Genomic DNA, 20,894 nt, shown 5'->3' on the forward strand with positions numbered 1-20,894 from the left:
CATTGGTCTAGGACTGAATATTGCCCATCCTGGATCTCAAGCCAGTGTAATTCGAGAGAGGAGGTAATACTTGTGTGTCAAGTTGATTTAAGGAAATATGGCAGCTGTTTGAAGCTGCTCGAGGGAATGTCAGATACCCAGGGGTGATGGAATAGTGGGCAGAGATCAGGGTTGCGTCAAGGTGCATGATAAGGGATCTTATTACAGTGCTCCCCAATTTAGCAAATGGATCTCTCCACTACGGTGGAGAAGCAGTGTGTATTATATGGCTTTTGGCTTGCAAGTGTCTTGACAATCTAGGAAAGAGCCCAGGACCTCGGGGCCTGATTCCCCCTTGCCTTGAACTTTGTGTTGTCATTAGCACTTGTGCAAAGCAGTTGTAAAATACTACCATTGGTGTGAGAAAGGGGGGAATTTTGATTTGGCAGTGTTTTGCTCACAAGTACACAAGGTATAAAGCAATGGAGAACTGGGCCCATTAAGCTGCCTTTACTTGCATGTACCCTGCCAATAAATCTTTTGCCAAATCTGAATCATTAATTGTTCCTCATTTCAAAGGGACTCCATTCCCACACAATGGTCAGAGGGCTTGAGTCCAACCATTGCTATGTTTCAAATATAAGTCAAAGTGGGCTGCACTCTACAATATGGATACCAATACAAGACCACCTGGCCTTAGGTAATGCAACAAGAGAGAACAATAAGCAGCTTGCTGCCAACAGGCAGCAATTAATATTGACAGGAGCCTGAGCCACTCTTATTCACCAGTGCTTACACACAAACTTTGGCTGAATAAATTCTCTACATGTACAATAATGTTTTCAAAGCCCCGAAGGAAGCATTCAAAAAACCCTTTGGGTAAATTACCTAACCATCCACTACATGGGGAGGATGCCACAGGAGGCTCTCAAACAGAACTACGAGTGGACTATTAACATTCAAAGCAGCCAGCAGGAATCACACCCTGCTTCAGGATTCCAAGATCTAGGCCTGCTGTAGCATGCTCCCTGTGGAATGGTGTAACGACTACTCAAGCCAGGTACAGGTGTGCTTTTCACCCTCCGTGGCATTTTCTGGTTAAAGTAACAAGCCCATGTTTGGGCCTGATTGTGGGTCCTGATTTCTTTCCTCAGGTCGCCACAAGCCAAAAGCAGGGAAGGGTTCCTCACTTTTAAGACTAATCACGAAGCAGCCATTCAGGTCATTACATATTTGTGGCTTACCCAGCACCGTTCATCTAGAGAGCTCAAAGCACTGTACAAAGGTGAGTAAAGTATCATTACCCCGATTTTAGAGACTGAGAAACCATGGCCCAGAGAGGTGCACTGACCTGCCAAAGGTCACCCAGCAGGCAAGTGAAAGAGCTAGGAATAGAGCCCAGCTGTCTATGTCCCAGAGCAGAGCTCTTCCAGCACCAGTACACTGCCTCCCTTCCAGAGCTGCGTGGTGTTTGCAATAGAGTGAGAACGTCCTGTTGCCTTTGGAGCAGTTTTCTGAGCACAATCCCAAAGGGCTATGTGGTTTTAGTCATGAAACACTGCACTCACAAATGCTCTCAGAATGAAGGCAGCTGAGCCAACACACCAAGCTCAATGGACACTTCAGCCTCCCTTCCAAGATAGAGAACTACAGTCTTCCAGCTAAAGGCAGCAGCAAACAATCTGACTGGCATGTTAAAGGCTCCCATCACCTCACATTCATCTCTTGATGCAAAACCAAAGGATGCCAAGGTTTCGATAGAATTGCTCTGGGGTAAATGTCCCGGATTAGCGTCACTACGTGGGGGGTTAGAGCAGGGCCTGTACAACAATAATGACACAGACACATGGAACTGGAACAGTTATTCATTTACAGCCCCACAAATTAGTAAGACCATAAAAATAGGAGCCTCAAGGAAAGAGATGCTGACTAGAACTGAAAGGGAAACTTCCTTGCCACGCAAACCATGTTAATTACAACAACAGGCAGATTTAATAAGCCTGTTCCTGGTTCCATATTTTCACCTACAAAATATACATGTTTCCAGGGCTGGGGAATATTGTAAATATCTGCCAGCCATCTAATTGTCCACTTCTCAAGTGGCCTGGAAAGTACGCTACAGGGTTTCTTACACCCAATACCCCTTTGAATTTTTTTGAAAAAGATCAGGTGGAGGAATCGCTCCTCTTTGAAGCTGAATCTAGTTACAGGAATGAAGCACATGTTTCAGTACAGATGGAGGTGCTATGGGGATAAAGGAAGGGTAAATTTTCTTCTCCAAACAATCCGAATAGGGAGCTCCTTTATTCCTGGCTGTACTGTTTCAATGCACAGTTCTGGCAGCTGAGACGGCAAAAAGTCAGGCAACAAAGCGGTCTGTTCCAAGGGACTGCCAATCAGGCGTGCTGGAAGCGCAGCGTTGTGCTGAATGTGTGAACGAGAAGGGGAGGAAAGGGAGTTTGGAGCCACTATAGCTTGAGCTCCCGGTCAGGTTTCATGGTGAAGGGTTCCAGCCTCTCGCTTTCAGGCAGCATGCTGTTTAGCTTCTCCATGAGAGGGACCGTCTGGTCAATGCCCATCTGTATGCGGCGGAGGATCGCAGACATTTCGTTGACCTTTTGGATCTGCTCTGCATACTTGGCGTACCTTTTCTGGCGCTCCTGCATGAAGCTATAGAGAGTTTCCACTGAGAGGTCCATCTGTTTAAAAACAAAACAGGGAGGGCCACGTTAGGCTAGAGTTTCCAAATGCCTTTCAGTGGGGCACATGACTCTTACCAGTGATCAAGTGTATTTGTCAGTCTGCCAGATCTACCAGTAGCTAAAAAGGCGCTTCTCTAGCAGCTCTATCTTGCCCATCTCTACAATTAGATATAATATGTACCTACCGACCATGGAAGTGGTATGAATCAGTTAGTGCTGGAATAGCACTCTGCATTTATATCGCTTATTTCATCTTCAAAGTAATTCACAATGCATCATCTGTTCCCAGCTTTCTAATCTACAATTTTAAAACCTATTAAGTGTTCCAGCTGTTAGTCATTTCTGATGAATGCATGACAGGATAATTCCTTTTTTTTTTTTTTAAAGGATTTTGAATATTGACAGATCTAGTGTATACATCTCTCTCAGTCACAGCAGTTGGGAGTATTTACATTCCAAACCCTCAGGAACCATCTAAGACCCCAAATACCCAAGCTTGCAACGGCTCAGTCATATGATCACACACTTGCACACACTTCAGTTTGCTGACTATTCAAACTCTGGTATTTCCAAGCACTTGGGCACAGGTCATGTCTCTGGCACGCAACATTGGTAAGTGGGAGTCCTCAATCATCAGTTGAAGTAGGATAAATATACAGAATTGTGAAAGTACTACATTCAGTCTCCGCAGAAAACTACCTCCTCAGTCACGAATGAAGAAATGCTAGGTGGTGGCTACCAGATGAAGGGGAGAAAGCGGGCATGATGGCTTCACTTTAGCCCACAGGCCTTCTGCTCTCATTGTCACCAGTTCAAGTTACCATTGTGGCACTTGAATTGGCAACATCACTGCAGTGAATTTCAGGAATCCAGTCACACTACTGTAATATGGGGAGGAAAAAAAGCATTTTTGATCATGGAACTCCTTTCCTATTTCCTCAACCAGCACCGCTTTCTGTTGTTCTGCTGGTGTGAACAGGCTTGACCAAGATTGCTTATTTTAACTAATAGTGGACATTAACTAATAGTGTTAGATTGAAGGTGCTGACCCCAGTAACTGGAAGCTCAACAGTGACTTACAAACTAGCTAGCTTTGCTGATCATTTCTGCACTTTACACTTTTCCACACAGCACTCACTAAACAACTGGGTTCTGTCCCAACATGCACTAGGGAAGGATACTCTGGGAGCAGACTCTTTAGCTGCTCCAAAGTCCTGCTTGTGAATCGGGAGGGGATGTCCCCAAGACAATAGAGAGGAGGAGTGAGCCAAGGTTTTGTTGAATGACCGTTGAATTCAGTTGATGCAGTCCACATCAGCAACGTCTGGCAAGAGCTCAGGAAGAAAAACAGCCGGGAAGGAATCAAGGCAAAAGTAGTCAGGAAATAATATTTTGCTAAGGAACTGAAGTTACAAGTAGTATTAAAATAATATATGTCTGTTTAATTGCCCTGCAGATTTAGGAGCATTTTTTCTATCACCTCCACCAGTGCCAGATACAGTATCAATTAACCTTTAATTCTTTCTAGCCTGCTTTCTGTCACTCTCAGGCTGAAATCCTTACTTTCCCCTCTGTTCTTTCCTGTGGATTCCTCCCGCTACCCTTTCACACATGGGACAAAATAAAAGCCAGCAGAGCAGGAAACTCCAAATCGTGTGGAAACAATTTAAGCCTGCTTAGGGGTTTCCATTAAAACTTCAGCTTAATACTTTGATGCTAGTTCTGTAAATTGTAGTGTGTAAAAGCAGATCACCACCAGGTCGGCTTGGCATGGAAGTAAATTCAATCCAGTGCCTAAAAATGAGCCACCTAATGAGAGAGTGCTGTGGTATGGTAGGCAGTTGGAATCCTTTCAAAAGTCAGCATGCCTCATTAAACAGAGCAACACGGAGGCTGAAGTAGAAATCTCCCCTGGTTTTAAAGTTTTCCTCAAGATACATTCTTCACATGGCCTCAAAACCCAAAGCAATAGGCAAAGCTCATCTTTACAAAAGGTTTGAACATAATAAACAATCAAATAATCAGAATTAGCAGCTTCTATATAGCACACTTTATTAATAGATCTCTGGGCACTTTGTGAATGTGAGTAAGAATCATTATCCCCATTTAGGGAAGTGGAGGCACAAAAAGTTTCCACTTGACCTGCAAAGAGGAAAAAATAATGGGCTTGTGCTACTTTGGATATGCACACAAAGGCTAAAAAAGAGCCAGCCCCTTCCCCCCCCCCCCCCCACAGCCCTCAAAAAAGGTGGGTGAGGTCACTTGGGATGGTTGGTTTTTTTCCACATTAGTAATTCAGGTTTTGTCTGCTCTGGAAGACTATGGCAACTGCAGAGCCGGCGATCTCACAAGAAGGGTGAAATTTGCGCGTCTGATTGAGGGGAGATGGGATTTTTGATCAGACTGTTTCAAAAATAATGTTTTGTGTTAGCATCTGTTTATAATGCCAGCGCCTATCTGTGTATTTGGGCCTGTCATTGTTACAGGGCCAGCTGCACCTCTGAAGTCAATGGGTGTCTTTTCCTTTACCTTAATGGGCTTTCAGGTCTTAAGCAACATGCCCAAGGACAAATAAGAAGTCTGCATCAGAGTCCAGAACTAAACACAGACTTCCCAAGTTCCAGTCCAGAGTGTGAGCAACACTACAGTCCTTCTTAATTTGGACTTGAGGAAGAGGAAGTGTTTATCAGTTAGGGTGCAAGAACTCAAAATACACATCCTCCAAGACTTCCTCCCTTCCCTCCTCCTGTCCAAAAGAATTCCTCCTGCTAAATTTAGGCTTCCCTGATTTTGCATTTTTATAGTAAAACAGGATTTTTCCCCCACCCCCACATAAAAAAGTTAAGTCTTAACAGTGTAACACAGTAAAAACAAGTACAAGCCCAATGTTTTTTAAATATGTTCTTTTGCAAGTGAATGGCAGAGTCAGCAATAGAATCTGGGTCTGCTGGTTTCTAATCCAGTGCCCTAGTCACTTGGCCAGTAATGTCGAGAGAACATTTCATGCACCTAAGAAGTAAACAGGCAGTGTGTTTACAGTCATGAAAACTGGATCTCAGCCAACTGTGGTTGAAACACTGCAGAGGACTTTGGAGGCGAGAAACTTCTTCAGACAGGAGATTAACTTTGTTAAGTTTAGGCTCCAGAAAACGGGGTATGATTTTGTTTTATTCTTACTTCTATCATTTGAATCTTGAATCTTGAATCTTTGATAACAAATGTATTCTGATTTTCACTCTAAATATATCTAAGTGCCGTGATATTAAGCAAGATGCTAATCCTGAGCTGAATCATTCAATCTGGTGTGCATTGTTCCTTTGAGGTCAGCAGACCTGATATTACTGTGAGCATTCAGTGGAGAATGGACTGAACACACTATAAGGGAATGTTTCAAAAGGGACTTGGGTGTCTTTGTTGGTAACCGGAAAGGCAAAGTAAGGGCTGGTAAGGGCTGGCAGAGCTCAAAGGAGAGTGCCTGGGTGGCTGACGGTGCTGGTGCTGGAAACTGACACCCAGTTAAGCACAAGAGTCCCTCATGATGAGGCAGGGGCGTAACAAGGTAACATGCAGTCCTGGGTACCCCAAGAGCTGATGGGGAAAGCATTACAAGTGTTTAATGATATGGATGTAAGTGAAGCTATATGAAATGTGATGTTTTTAAATTATTTCCATTAAAAAGGTTTCAAATTACACCAGAGGCTTATCGCCTCATATTGAGGAACCTTAAAATGCTTGATATATTAAGTCAAGGAGAATATGTGCATTAAATGGTGGATTATTTGAAAAAAACAGATTAAGAATAAAGGGGCAAACACCCGTGACAAATCAGTGGATTTAATAGCTCAAGAGCAGTTCTCTGAGATTTGCACTGAAGAAGTGTGAATTGCTGTGTGGCAGAAAACTCCTATATCAGTAGAAGCAGCTGCAGAAACAGCTGACTTATACATACAAGCAAGGCAATGCAAGGAGCACAAGCCCCAAGGAGAAGGACAAAGATTTGGAGTAAAAGTGGGTCCCTGGTTTGTCCGTAGGAATAAGGAAGAGGGGAAGTAAAGTCCACCCAACCCCAGTACCACTCTCCTCCAAGGACCCCAGCCCAAGAAGATGGTCCCTGAAAGTGTTACCATGTGCTTCCCCGATCACATGAAAAGGGAGCGTCCTATGAATGATAGTTCCAAAGTCACTCAACAATCTGTTCGGGTTAATATATCTATCCTGGAGTCAGAAATTTCAGTGGTGGCAGAGGGAGCTCTGGTTAACTCTGTCAGGTCTGACCTCTCGGAGGAGGACAAAGAGTTCATTAAAATGGCCAAAGTAAATGGCAAAGTCTGTCAAGGCTAACAAAACACTCGTGCTCAGATCTCCCTAATCAGGAGAGATGTGGTTCAGGAAAGCAACATGCTCTCTGGGGAAGAAGTGAACCTGCTACTGTTAGGTCAGGTTAAAATGACAATGCCTTTAACATGCATTCTACTGGAACGGGAAGGTTTAAGGGGTAACTTAAAAGTGGGAGTTCTTGAGAATTTACTAGCTGATGTGCTGGTTGGTAATGATATGCTCTCACTGCTCAAAGCTGTTACTATTGTGACACGTAGTAAAAAGGAATATGTCTCTCAGCTCCCAGACGTGAACACTGAGGAAGGAAAGGTGGATTCTCTCTATCAGCAGACAACAGTTTTGTGTCTCAAGGTGCAGAAGGAGGGGGAGCCTTTCTCCTTATTTGTGGCCAGACCTCCTTGCAAGCAAAAGCGAATCAGTTTTTGATGTTGAACAGGAAGCAGACTCTCCCTAGAAAGCATAAAAGGAACCATATTCATCAAGCCCCAAATCAAGAAAACAGGGGAAAGGTTTTTTGTACACGAGGGAAAGGATGTACAGAAAAGCACCTTTAGGGAAAAACAGAAGGCCTGGGGAGCCCTACAAACAACTGACTGTGCCACTAAGCATTGTGGGGAGTTAGTGTTACTAACCCATGACTCCCCTGGTGCAAGTCACTTGGCATCAGAGAGGACATATGAAAAGTTACAAACAGCCCAATACTCTGAGTATTTATGACCCAATATTCAGAATGAGGGAAAGAAATATTTGAGACTTATGTCAGCAGTGGAAAAAGCCTCTAGGGCCCCACAAGGCTTCCATGCACTCATTACCAATAATCAAGGAAACACTTTTCCAGGGTAGCCATAGATATTGTTGGGCCAATGCCCCAAGCGACTCAGAGAGGAAAGAAATATATGCCAGTAACAGTGGACTTCACCACAAGATACCCAGAGGCAGTTGCTCTGTCTACTATAGAGGCTGAAAGGGTGGCTGGGGCTTTGTTCGCTATATTCAGCGGAGTAGGTTTTCCAAAAGAAATCTTATCAGATAGTGGGTCAAATTGCGTCCGCGCTGTTTACTGTCTCAGTTAGGGAAGATGTAACAGGTAAAACAGCTGAGCTCTGCCCCATATCACCCATGAACAGTTTAGTTGAAAGCTTCAGTGGGATTCTAAAAACAATGATGGGAATATATGCAACCAAAAGGGCAAATGGCTGGGCTATAATGTTACCCACCCTGTGTGTTAATTGCTTAGAGGGAAGTACCCCAAGAGTCCACTGGGTTCATTCCATTTGCTCTCCAGTCTGGGAGAAAGGTCAGAGGTCTCATCAGGGACTCCTGAGAGGGTGGCACTGGGGCTAAGGGGGAACCAGTGACTGAACAGATACAGAAGCTTAGGAAAGACCTAAAGTCTGATGGAAATGGTTCAGCTGAACCTCAGTAAAAGCCAAGCTGCACAGAAAACGTGGTATGACCACAATGCCTGCAAATGATCACCTGATGTTACTCCTTGTAAAAAGGCACAAAATGGGACCCCACCACCACCAGGTCCCAAGGCTTGGGCTCCAGCCTGAGCTGAACGTCTACACTGCAACTTTATAGTCCCACAGCCTGTGCACTGTAAGCCTGAGTCAGCGGACACGGGACAATCGTGGGTGTTCTACTGCAGTACAGACATACTCTGTTGAGCCCTGCCTACCCCTATCAGGCCATATCAGACCATTGGGAAAACACATTAGTAAATTCATAAGGAAATACAAAGTATGCTAGAAATAGGGCTAATTAAAGAGTCAAACAATCCTGGGCCTCACCAGTCATCAAGGTTCCTAAGAAGGATGGGACTACAAGGTTTCGTGTTGATTACAGAAAACTTAATGCTGTCACAGTACCTGATTCATATCCTACGCCCTGAACTGATTATATGTTTAGGCAAGGCAAAATACTTAAGTACTCTTGACTTCAAAAGAATATTGGTAAATCCCATGAGCGAAGCACAGAAAAAAAACCCACTTTCATTACTTATTTGGGACTTTATGAGTTCAAAGTGTAACCTTTTGAGTTAATTAATGCAGGAGCCACTTTTCAGAGGCTTGTTAATAAAGCATTAAATGGGTAACAGACTATGTATGGGCTTATATTGAGGATGCCCCAATAGTTACCAAGTCTTGGTCAGATCATAAAAACCACTTGGGAATTGTGCTGATGAAACTCAGAGAGACAGGTCTCACTGTGAAAGGTGAGAGAATGTAAAATAGGCACAGTCAAATCCCTTATTTAGGACACAGGGTAGACGGTGGCCAAATTTCTCTTGAAAATGGAATCTATTGTTAGCTAGCCTAGATTGCAGACTAAAAAGCAAGTCCAGTCTTTCATAGGTGTGGCTAACTACTATTGCCGATTTGTACCCGGTTTCAGTGACATGGTGTCTGCTATCGCAGAGTGGTGCAAAAAGACAAAGACAAATAAAGTAGTGTGGATAAAAGCTTGTCAGAAAGGTTTTGATGAGGCAAATAAAACCCTGTGAAGAAAGCCTGCTCTAGCCAGTCAGGTTTTGACAAAATATTTGAACCACGTACCGATGCAGACATGGGTTTAAGTGTGGTACTGATGCAAACGGGGAAGTAATAAAAAGCATCCCACTGCTTTCTTTCATAAAAAACTGACACCTACTGAACACAAATTATTCTGTCATAGAAAAAAGAATATTATGCTATTGTGTAGGCAAGCAGTTAAGGTCCTAGCTATTTACCAGAAAATGTAGGATCCTAACAGACCATTCTCTCTTTTGGTATGGCTACATTGAACCAAAGGTACCAACACCAAACTACTACACTGAACAACTGCTCTAAGAATATGGCATTGCAATTGTGCATATTAAAGGGAGAGAGTATATAGTGGAAGATGACTTGTCCGGGCAAGAAAGTTATGGCCAGACAACTATGGATCAGCCAGTGGCTAACCCCACTGCATCAACATAAGGGGGGGAGGTGTGACCCAAGAATCTCTTAATGCCAACTGATAAGGGGACAACAGGAATGTCTTGATTATGATATGTCCACTCTGGTTCACCAAAAAATGTCAAGTGAGGTCTTAAATGAAAGCCAGGGTCACACTGGTCATTAATATCATTGTGAAATGCATTTAAGGAATTATGTTTATGTACTGAAAACATGTCCTTAGATTTTGTATCAAGACATGAGTCACCAGCAGAGGTGAAGAAACGGGTTTTCTGCCAGACAAGAGATGTTTATTCACCTCTCTCTGTCATATGTAAATTAAGCACTGTAAGCCAGCACTGTTATCGAAGAGATGTGAAATCAACAGGGCAGCCGCATACAAGAACAAGAAGCCACAGGGGCTTACGCTGTCTAAGGGTATGTCTACGCTACGAAATTAGGTTGAATTTATAGAAGTCAATTTTTAGGAAGCTATTTTATACAGTCGATTGTGTGTGTCCCCACTAAGCGCATTAAGTTGGTGGAGTGCGTCCACAGTTCCTGCAGTTTCCACTGCCCACTGGAATTCTGGGTTGAGCTCCCAATGCCTGACGGGGCAAAAACATTGTCGCGGGTGGTTTTGGGTACGTTGTCAGTCGCCCCTCCCTCCGTGAAAGCAATGGCAGACAATCGTTTTGTGCCTTTTTTCCATGCAGACACCATACTGCTGTCAGCAGACAGTGCAGTAGGACTGCTAACTGTCGTTATCATCCACCGCTTCCACTGCAACTCTGCTCTCCTGGTACCATGAATCCTCCTCGCAGGTCCTCTCGTCGTTCTGTATAAATATCTATTCTCGTGGCAGCCGTCGTCACCCACCGCTTCTGCTGCAACTCTGCTCTCCTGCAGACGACATACCACGGTAAGCATGGAGCCCACTCACCCCACCGCTGCTGTTGTGAGCATTGTAAACACCTCATGTATTATCCTGTACTATGTGCAGAACCTGCAAAAGCAAGCAAGGAGGCGACAACAGCGCAATCATGATAGTGCTGAGGACATGGACACAGACTTCTCTCAAAGCACAAGCCCTGGCAATTTGGACATCATGGCGGTAATGGGGCAGGTTCCTGCCGTGGAATGCCGATTCTGGGCCTGGGAAACAACCACAGACTGGTGGGACCACATAGTGTTGCAGGTCTGGGATGATTCCCAGTGGCTGTGAAACTTTCGCATGCGTTAAGGACACTTTCACGGAACTTTCTGACTTGCTTTCCCCTGCCCTGAAGCACAAGAATACCAAGATGAGAGCAGCCCTCACAGTTGAGAAGCGAGTGGCGATAGCCCTCTGGAAGCTTGCAACGCCAGAAAGCTACCAGTCAGTCGGGAATCAATTTGGAGTGGGTAAATTTACTGTGGGGGCTGCTGTGATCCAACTGGCCAATGCAATCACTGAGCTGCTGCTATCAAGGGTAGTGACTCTGGGAAATGTGCAGGTCTTAGTGGATGGCCTTGCTGCAATGGGGTTCCCTAACTGTGGTGGGGCAATAGACGGAACGCATATCCTTATCTTGGGACCGGACTACCTTGGCAGCCAGTATGTAAACTGCAAGGGGTACTTTTCAATGGTGCTGCAAGCACTGGTGGATCACAAGGGACGTTTCACTGACATCAACGTGAGATGGCCGGGAAAGGTGCATGACGCTCACATCTTCAGGAACTCTGGTCTGTTTGAACAGCTGCAAGAAGGAACTTATTTTCCAGATCAGAAAATAACCGTTGGGAATGTTGAAATGCCTATAGTTATCCTTGGGGACCCAGCCTACCCCTTAATGCCATGGCTCATGAAGCCATACACAGGCAGCCTGGACAGTAGTAAGGAGCAGTTCAACTATAGGCTGAGCAAGTGCAGAATGGTGGTAGAATGTGCATTTGGACGTTTAAAAGCTCACTGGTGCAGTTTACTGACTTAGTTAGACCTCAGCGAAACCAATATTCCCATTGTTATTGCTGCTTGCTATGTGCTCCACAATATCTGTGAGAGTAAGGGGAAGACGTTTATGGCGGGGTGGGAGGTTGAGGCAAATCGCCTGGCGGCCGATTACGCACAGCTAGACACCAGGGCGATTAGAAGAGCACAGCTGGGTGCCCTGCGCATCAGAGAAGCTTTGAAAACCAGTTTCATGACTGGCCAGGCCACGGTGTGACAGTTGTTTGTTTCTCCTTGATGAAAACCCGCCCCCTTGGTTGACTCTACTTCCCTGTAAGCCAACCAACCTCCTGCCTTCGATCACTGCTTTCAGAGGTAATAAAGTCATTATTATTTCAAAATCATGTATTCTTTATTAATTCATCACACAAATAGGGGTAAAACTCGCAAGGTAGCCTGGGAGGGGTGGCTGAGGAGGGAAGCACTGGGTGGGGTGGTGGATGAGGGGAGAAGGGAAGGACAAGACCACACTACAGTTCAAAACTTATTGAATGCCACCCTTCTGTTGTTTGGGCAATTCTCTGGGGTGAAGTGGCTGGGTGCCCGTAGCCTCCCTCCCCCCATGTTCTTGGGCATCTGGGTGAGGAGGATATGGAACTTTGAGAGGAGGGTAGGCAGTTATACAGGGACTGCAGCGGCGGTCTGTGCTGCTGCTGCCTTTCCTGCAGCTCCACCAGACGCCTGAGCATGTCAGTTTGCTCCCCCATTAGGCTCTGCATTGCATCTTGCCTCCTCTCAGTGTGCTCCTCCCTCCTCTCATCGCATTCATTTAACGCTTTCCTGGACTCTGCCATTGTTTGCCTCCACACATTCTGCTGAGATCTTTCAGTGCGGGAGGACTGCATGAGCTCTGAGAACATGTCATCGTGAGTGCGGTTTTTTCGCCTTCTCATCTGCGCTAGCCACTGAGACGGAGATGATAGGGGGAGTGTAGAAACATTTGCAACTGCGGGAGGAAAAAAAGGGAGAGTAATAGTTAAAAAGATACATTTTAGAGAACAAAGGGAAGACTATTTCACACTGAATCAAGCAATTCACATTACATAGCACATGTGCTTCACTCCCCACCACAGCGTGGCTAATTATCAGGGAAGATCCCTCTCAGCCAAACGCGAACAGCTCAGCACAAACGGGCCTCCCCCACCACACGGCAAAGGCTTTTAGAGTACCTCCAGGAGAGCTTCATGGAGATGTCCCTGGAGGATTTCCACTCCATTCCCAGACACATTAACAGACTTTTCCAGTAGTTATACTGGCCGCAAATGCATCCCAAGTCTTCAGGGCAAATTAATCATTAAACACGCTTGCTTTTAAACCCTGTATTATATTTACAAAGGTACACTCACCAGAGGTGCCTTCTCTGGCTTCATGGTCTGGGAGCCTGCCTTGGGAGGGTTGGGAGGGTATTGGCTCCAGGGTGATGAACAGTTCCTGGCTGCCAGGGAGAAGGGATTCTCCGCTTGCCTGCTGTGCGCTATCCTCAACCTTCTCCTCCTCCTCCTCATCCACAAAATCCTCATTCCTGTTGCATGAGACTCCCCCCTTGCTGGTGTCCACGGACAGTGGTGGGGTAGTGGTAGGGGCCTCCCCAGAATTGCATGCAGCTCATCATAGAAGCGACATGTATGGGGCTCTGACCCAGAGCGAGTTTTTTGGTAGGCTTGCCTCAGCTCCTTAACTTTCATGCCACACTGCTGTGTGTCCCTGTTGTAGCCTCTGTCCATCATGCCTTTGGAGATTTTGGCAAATATATTGGCATTTCATCTTTTGGAATGGAGTTCTGCCTGCACGGATTCTTCTCCCATACAGCGTTCAGTACCTCCCATTTGGTCTATGCTGGAGCTCTTTTGCGATTCTGGCACTCCATGGTCACCTGTGCTGATCAGCTCTGCATGGTCACCTGTTCTGATCAGCTCACCACGCTGGCCAAAGAGGAAATGAAATTCAAAAGTTCCCGGGGTTTTTCCTGTGTACCTGGCCAGTGCATCTGAGTTGAGAGTGCTGTCCAGAGCGGTCACAATGGAGCACTCTGGGATAGCTCCCAGAGGCCAATACCGTCAAATTGAGTCCACACTACCCCAAATTCGACCCAGCGAGGTCGATTTTAGCGCTAAACCCCACGCCAGGGAGGAGTACAGAAATCGATTTTAAGAGCCCTTTAAGTCAACAAAACAGGCTTGGTCGTGTGGAAGGGTGCAGGGTTAAATTGACCTAATGCTGCTAAATTCAACCTAAACTCGTAGTGTAGACCAGGGCTAAGAGTACAGACAAGGAACTTTGAGGATATAACTAGAAAGCAAAGAAAACACTGCAGCTAGGAAGTAAACACACTGCCTGTTTACATTAAGGAAAATGGGATTCCAGCCAACCTTGGCTGAAATGCTGCCGAGGACTTAGGGGATGAGAGAAACTTCTTTAGACAGGAGGGAAGCCTGTTAGTTAAGTTTAGTCTCTAGAAAGTGTGTCATGATCTTGTTTTATGTAACCATTTGTTTCCAGTATTCTTGTTCTCTATCACTTGAATCTGAGAGAATAAATGTATTCTGGTTTTCTATAAATATATAGAAGTGCTGTGATATTAAGCAAGGTGTTAATCCTGAGATGAATCATACAAGCTTGTGCCTACATGTATCTTTGGGGGATTAAAGACCTGGTATTTCTGGGAGCGTTCAGTGGAAAAGGGGCTGAACATTATAGGGGAATGCTTCAAAGGGCCTCTGCAACTGGGGGCCATCTATTGTTAACCTGCAAGGGAAAACAGGGACTGGCAGCGCCCAGAGGAAAGTGCTTCAGTGGCTAACAGGGGTAACTGATGGAGGCAGGGGTAACAAGCTGACTCACAGTCCTGGATACCCTGACAATCATCACACAATTCATGGCATTTCGTGACATTTTGCACATACTGAATAGTTGCATTTCATCCCACAATTATTTCTGACCCATGCTGCTGACCAGAATGAAGATGTCAACTTAGTCAATGGAGGATTCAGATCAGCACTGGACGCTACCTTCTCCTTTTCAAGACACAGTGCAAAAAATAGTATTGCAAAAATGAATGATTCCTATTTCTGAGCCAGTGGGATTTTATAGCACTTTTACAGTGAATACACGTTGAGCAATGGGAGGTTGAGGTCACAGCTTCTAATTTTGATCTCAATTTTGTCCTCCCTTGTGCTACTCACACTTTTTCATAGTTTCAAGATTTAATATGGGAAGAGAAAATACAATGAAAGTTTCATGACTCTTGAGCTTTGAGGCAAATTTTTAAAGCAGCGTTTGCCATGTTGACAGTGGTAGAAAAATATATTCCACAAAAAATGCTTTGTCATTTCCAACCCCTCTTGAAATTTCCCTGGTGGCACAAAGATTTTTCTCTTTTCAATAACAACTTTGGAGATCCCAATGACATGTTCCAAAATTTTGGTTTTTGCAGGTTTCTCTTGTCCCCGTCGCCTTCTCTGCAGGCTTTCAACCTCTGTCTCTGCTGTGGCTCAGAGAACACTGCAATTAGAAGCAGATCTTTATTCTGCAAAACTCACTTATTAGAACAATGCCCTTTAACATAAATGGCCTCCACTGTGCACTGTCAGGTGCCTGGCTATGAATGAATGAGTTTCTTCTTGCAGCTGCACATAAATCACATCTGAAAATGACAGACAGGAACATGACTGCACAGAATATTAGTCATGATGAGCTGGTGTGGAAATTCTTTTAAATAAATACACTCCAAGCTGAAGACAGACCTTCTCTCTGTCAGAAGCTAGAGAAAACGTGTTTGGCGAATTACATTTTTGATAATGTTATGCAAGGTTAACACAATATCATGATGATTTCTTGATGGTGGAATATCTTCTTTCTCCCTATCTTTTATGCTTGAAAATGAAAAACATACAGGGTGAGTAACTTGGTCAGTGCATAACACAACATACAAGAGATCCAGGAAGCCTGAACCCTGCTGTGCAAAAGCAATTGTGGATAGTTTTTTTCTGGAGTGTTACCAGGCCAACATTTGCAAAACATATGATTTCAGGTTTTGTTTACCACTTCCAAGACCAAAACCACGTCAACCCCCTCCTTTTCCATTTATATAACCTATCTTTGATGCAAACAATGCCAAGGACTCGTTCAATCCACTCTCTGCAGAGATGTAATCTGAGCTAGGAGAAAAAGAAGCATTTATTCTAATTGGATGTAAAAGTCCTACTAGGATTTGAAAAAGTACACTGGAACCTGTACTACACACAAAGGGCCAAATTCCATGCCCCAAAAGCTCCATTTATTTCAGTGGAGTTTCTCTATGTTCATCTACATGATCCTTCATCACTATAGCGTCTGAGCTGCAGAGTGTCTTAGCTAAGGTTTAGCCAGGACTGCAGAGTCTGTAAGCCAAGGTCATTCATATTTTTGGATACAGGTTGTGCATATATTTTACTTAAAGCAACACCAGAGTGGTTTTTTAAAATAACTTCTGTAATTTTTAATGTGAACCTTTCCTCTCGGTTGCCATGTACATTTCTGGGCCTTCCACATATCCTGACTATAAGAACCCATCTTTTTCTCACAACCTCCATTCAGCACTTCCATATTTCTAACCAACTGGCATCCCCTTAACAAAACAGACTCAAGGTAAGATGTGACAGATCTCTCTCATCACTAAATGCTGCTATGAAGCCTCCTGAAAATACTATCAAAATTATGTGTTGTACTGCTTAAATACATCTAATGTTAAAGAGTCCTGTTCTCAGTGCTGTGCTGTGTCACTAAAAACACACCCAAGTTCCTGAAGGCCTCACAGAAATGTGTGTTGTGGACAACTGCTGTCCATTATCATTGCACATGTGCTAGCTCTATTCTTCTTCTTGCTTTTACTATGGTGATTAAGAGTGAAGATGCAAGTTAAGAACAACTGGAAGGCCAAACATTTACTTAGTGTCTCTTTATCTGGATCTGTTGAGTGATGGGTTGGCGCAGTAGTAAGGGAAGTTTAACCCAATACTGACTTAAACATTTATAAAGTCAAAATTGTAAGAAGACCAAAATACATTTCACTGTAACTGCACTTAGCTCAGATCTAGACTGGAACACCACAAAATGCCACTTGGTATTAATTACTTCATTCCCTATTTCCCTGCCTCTCCACCCCAGGTATTTACAGTCTGTTCAGGGTCTTCCATTTTTCTCCCCATCATTTATAATACCTCACATTCAAATAAAAAAGGCGAAACATTTAAACCTAATAAAATTCAGTACTTTCATATGTCTCATAGGATTAATCTGTGCAACTCACGCTACCGGGACATTATGATACCACATGCTTTAGTAACAATCTTCACATGGTAGAACTGGCTGTCAGTGCAAGTGCCAGACATTTTACAGGTTTCAGAGTAGCAGCCGTGTTAGTCTGTATTCGCAAAAAGAACAGGAGGACTTGTGGCACCTTAGAGATTAACCAATTTATTTGAGCATAAGCTTTCATGAGCTACAGCCTCAAAGTTATTAGTTTGATTGTTATTATGAGATTTGTGAAATCTGAATCATCACTAGGTTCCTGACTTCCTAGTCTGAGCTGCAGATTGTCCCTTTTTAGACTTTTAAAACTCTTCAGGAAGTATTAAATTACACTATTTTAACAGTTGTGGGTGATTACTTATTTTAGGAAAGAACAAGCTTTTCTGTCTTCAGCAAAATTACAGGAGTTAAGAAAACTTGCTACCATGAACAGTTCAAACAGTATGTTCTTACCCAATTCGTTGAGGTATTTACCCACTGCTGTTTTTTGCCACGAGTTTAATACGTTTGGTACACAAAAAAGTCGTAAACTTAGTCCTTTGACTTAAGCAATTTATCAGTCATTTGTCTCCCCGTCACTGGATTTTGCTCAATCGATTCAGATTTTAGAAAAAAGGTATTGCAATTCTTAATATTGCAAATTTTTCCATATTAGCAGGAAAACTCCCTAGTTGACCCAAATAATAAATCATTCAGTCAGTGCTTTTACAAAATATTCGGCACAGACTTTAAAAAGAGTCTCTGTGAGACAAGTCTTTTCCAGATGCATTAATATGCTCTACATGGGGCTACACCTAAAATCCATTCAAAGCTTGTCATGGACTGCTCACTTGTTAAATGAGATATCGCAGTAGAGTACATGACACTGGGGCCCTGGGATCTGCACTGGCTGCCTATTGGTTTCTGTATGGAAATTAAAGAAGTATTATTTTTGATCTACAAAAGCCCTAAATACCTTGGGACTCGCCTATCTGAGAGAATCACATTAAAGTGGAGTACCGAATCTGGTCCAAGAGATGCATATAGCTAAACCTCTCGGTAACAGCAACCATAATGTAATTATATTTAACATCCTTGTAAGGGGGAAAATACCACAGAAACCCAACTTCAAACAGGGGAACTACATAAAAATGAGGAAGCTAGCTAAATGGAAATTAAAAGGAACAGTCACAAGAGTGAACTGCCGACAAGCTGCATGGAAATGATTTAAAAACACCATAATAAAGGCTCAAACTAAATGTACACCCCAAATAACAAAAAAGTAAGAGGAACAAAAAATGCCACCATGGCTAAACAGCAGAGAAAAAGAGGCAGTCAGAGACAAAAAGATATCATTTAGAAATTGGAAGTCAAATCCTATCAAGGAAAATAGAAAAGGAGCATAAACTCTGACAAGTCAAGTATAAAAATATAATTAGTCAGGCCAAAAAAGAATTTGAAGAGCAACTAGAAAAATAAAAACTAAACAGCAATTTTTTTTCAAAAGTACATCAGAAGCAGGAAGCCTGCCAAACAATCAGTGGGGCCAGGGACAATCAAGGTGCTAAAGGAGCACTGAAGGGAGACAAGACCATTGCAGAGAAGCTAAATGAATTTTTGCATTGGTCTTTACTGCAGAGAATATGGGGAAGATTCCCACACCTTTCTTTTCAGGTCACAAATCTGAGAAACTGTCCCAGAGTGAGGTGTAAACAGATATGGAATTGTCATACCCTAACTTTGAGATGTAATCTATCACTTAAATCAGCCTCTGTAACAGATGACCAGCCTCTGTACCAGATGACTGGAGGACAGCTAATGTAACGTCAATTTTTAAAAAACACTCCAGAGGTGATCCTGGCAATTACAGGCCAGTAAGCCTAACTTCAGTACCAGGCAAACTGGTCAAAACTACAGCGAAGAACAGAATTAGACACATAAATGAATACAGTATGTTGGAGAAGAGTCAACATGGCATTTGTAAAGGGAAATCATGCCTCACCAATCTATTAGAATTTTTTCAGGGTGCCAGCAAGCATGTGGACAAGGGTGATCCAGTAGATATAGTGTACTTGGACTTTCAGAAAGCCTTTGACAAGGTCCCACACCAACGCCTCTTAAGCAAAATAAGCAGTAATAGGATAAGAGGGAAGTAACTAGTTAAAAGATAGGAGACAAAGGGTAGGAATAAATGATCAGTTCTCACAATGGAAAGTGGTAAATAGTGGGGTCTCCCAATGATCTGTACTGGGATCTGTGCTGTTCAACATATTCATAAATTATCTCGAAAAGGGAGTAAACAGTGAGATGCTAAATAAAGTCTGCAGATAATGCTAAATTTCTCAAGATAGTTAAGTACAAAGCATACTGTGACGTTACAAAGGGATCTCACAAAACTGGGTCACTGGGCAACAAAATGGGAGATGAACTTCCGTGTTGATAAATGCAAAGTAATAATGCACATTAGAAAACAATCCCAACTATATACACAAAATGATGAGGTCTAAATTAGCTGTTAACAATCAAGAAAACATCTGCTTATTGTGCAGTGGCAGTCAAAAAAACTAACAGAATGTTAGGAACCATTAGGAAAGGGATAGATAAGACGACAAAAAAAATATCATAATGCCACAGTATAAATTACTCCTGGGAGGATTCTGCGTGACTGCGCACCTGCAGAAAATCTCCCCCGCCCCCAGCAATTTCCTGTGTTTCCCTGAAGAAAATGGCAGGGAAGCAAAGGGACACTGCGCATGGGAGAGGAGGGTGGTGAGCGACCATGGGCGCAGTTTTTTGGAGGGGACTGTCTCCCTCCAAACAGGCGAGGCATGGGGGGGCACATGGGGTTAACATGCCACTGCCGCCCCCCGTTCTGCAAGCGCAGAGCTGCCCGCTGTGTCTGGGCTCTGCTGATGAATGCTGCCTTCTGGCTTCTAGTGCCAGTCGTGCTCCCCTCCTGTGTGCTGGGAGCCTTCCTGTTTTTCTATTCTGTGCAACAGTGAGTGCCCGCGGTGGGGCTGGGGAAGAGGGGTGGGGGAAATGAGGGAAGAGGGGGTGGGGAAGGAAGAGGGAGTGGAATAGGGCAGTAGGAGGGGAATGTGGAAGTGAGGGGAGGGGGATGGAAAAGAGAAGGGGATGGGGAATTGCAGAGAGAAGCAGAAGCCCGGTATGCTGGGTCCCCTCTGCAGCAGCTGGGGCTCCCCCATTAAGCAGGCCCATTGAACACTCACCCTGACAAGCCCTACCCCCTACACCTGGAGCCCTCCGATGAGCCCCCCACACCCAGATGCCCACCCCACTGATCCCCAACCAGCTGCACTTGGACCCCCAACCCATCAAGCACCACTCCCCCAGCACCCGAAGACCCCCACTGAGCCCCACACACTCAGACCCTCCCACCGAGCCCCATCTCCCCATATCCAACTCCCCTTCCTGAGCCTGAACCACCTTCACCTGGATCTCCTGCAGAATCCCATTGCCCCTGCACCCAGAACCCTCCAACGAGCCTCTGTGCATCCAGATCTCCCACTGAGCCGCCCACACCAGACTGCACCACACAGAAACCTCTCACCCCACACCTGGATCCCCCCACACTAAGCCCCTCCACACTTGGATTGTCCTGGGCTGAGCCTGCCCACCCACACCTGGTGCACCTGGCACAGAGGGACAGAGCCCCAGGGTGTTTCTGGGGCAGGCTCA

At 44.4% G+C, this 20,894-nt stretch overlaps 1 protein-coding gene across 1 annotated transcript in view; it reads right to left on the minus strand.

Moving 5' to 3' along the window:
• Window positions 1-1,826: 1,826 nt before the first annotated feature.
• BORCS5 (BLOC-1 related complex subunit 5) overlaps window positions 1,827-20,894 on the minus strand; it is a 139,108-nt gene continuing 120,040 nt past the window's right edge. Inside the window, exon 4 of the mRNA XM_048824481.2 lies at window positions 1,827-2,678. Coding sequence (XP_048680438.1) covers window positions 2,448-2,678 — 231 coding nt within the window. The 3' untranslated portion in view covers window positions 1,827-2,447. The remainder of the gene's footprint in view (window positions 2,679-20,894) is intronic.

Source organism: Caretta caretta, chromosome 1 (genome assembly GCF_965140235.1).
Source record: "Caretta caretta isolate rCarCar2 chromosome 1, rCarCar1.hap1, whole genome shotgun sequence".
Classification (NCBI taxonomy): Eukaryota; Metazoa; Chordata; order Testudines; family Cheloniidae; genus Caretta; species Caretta caretta.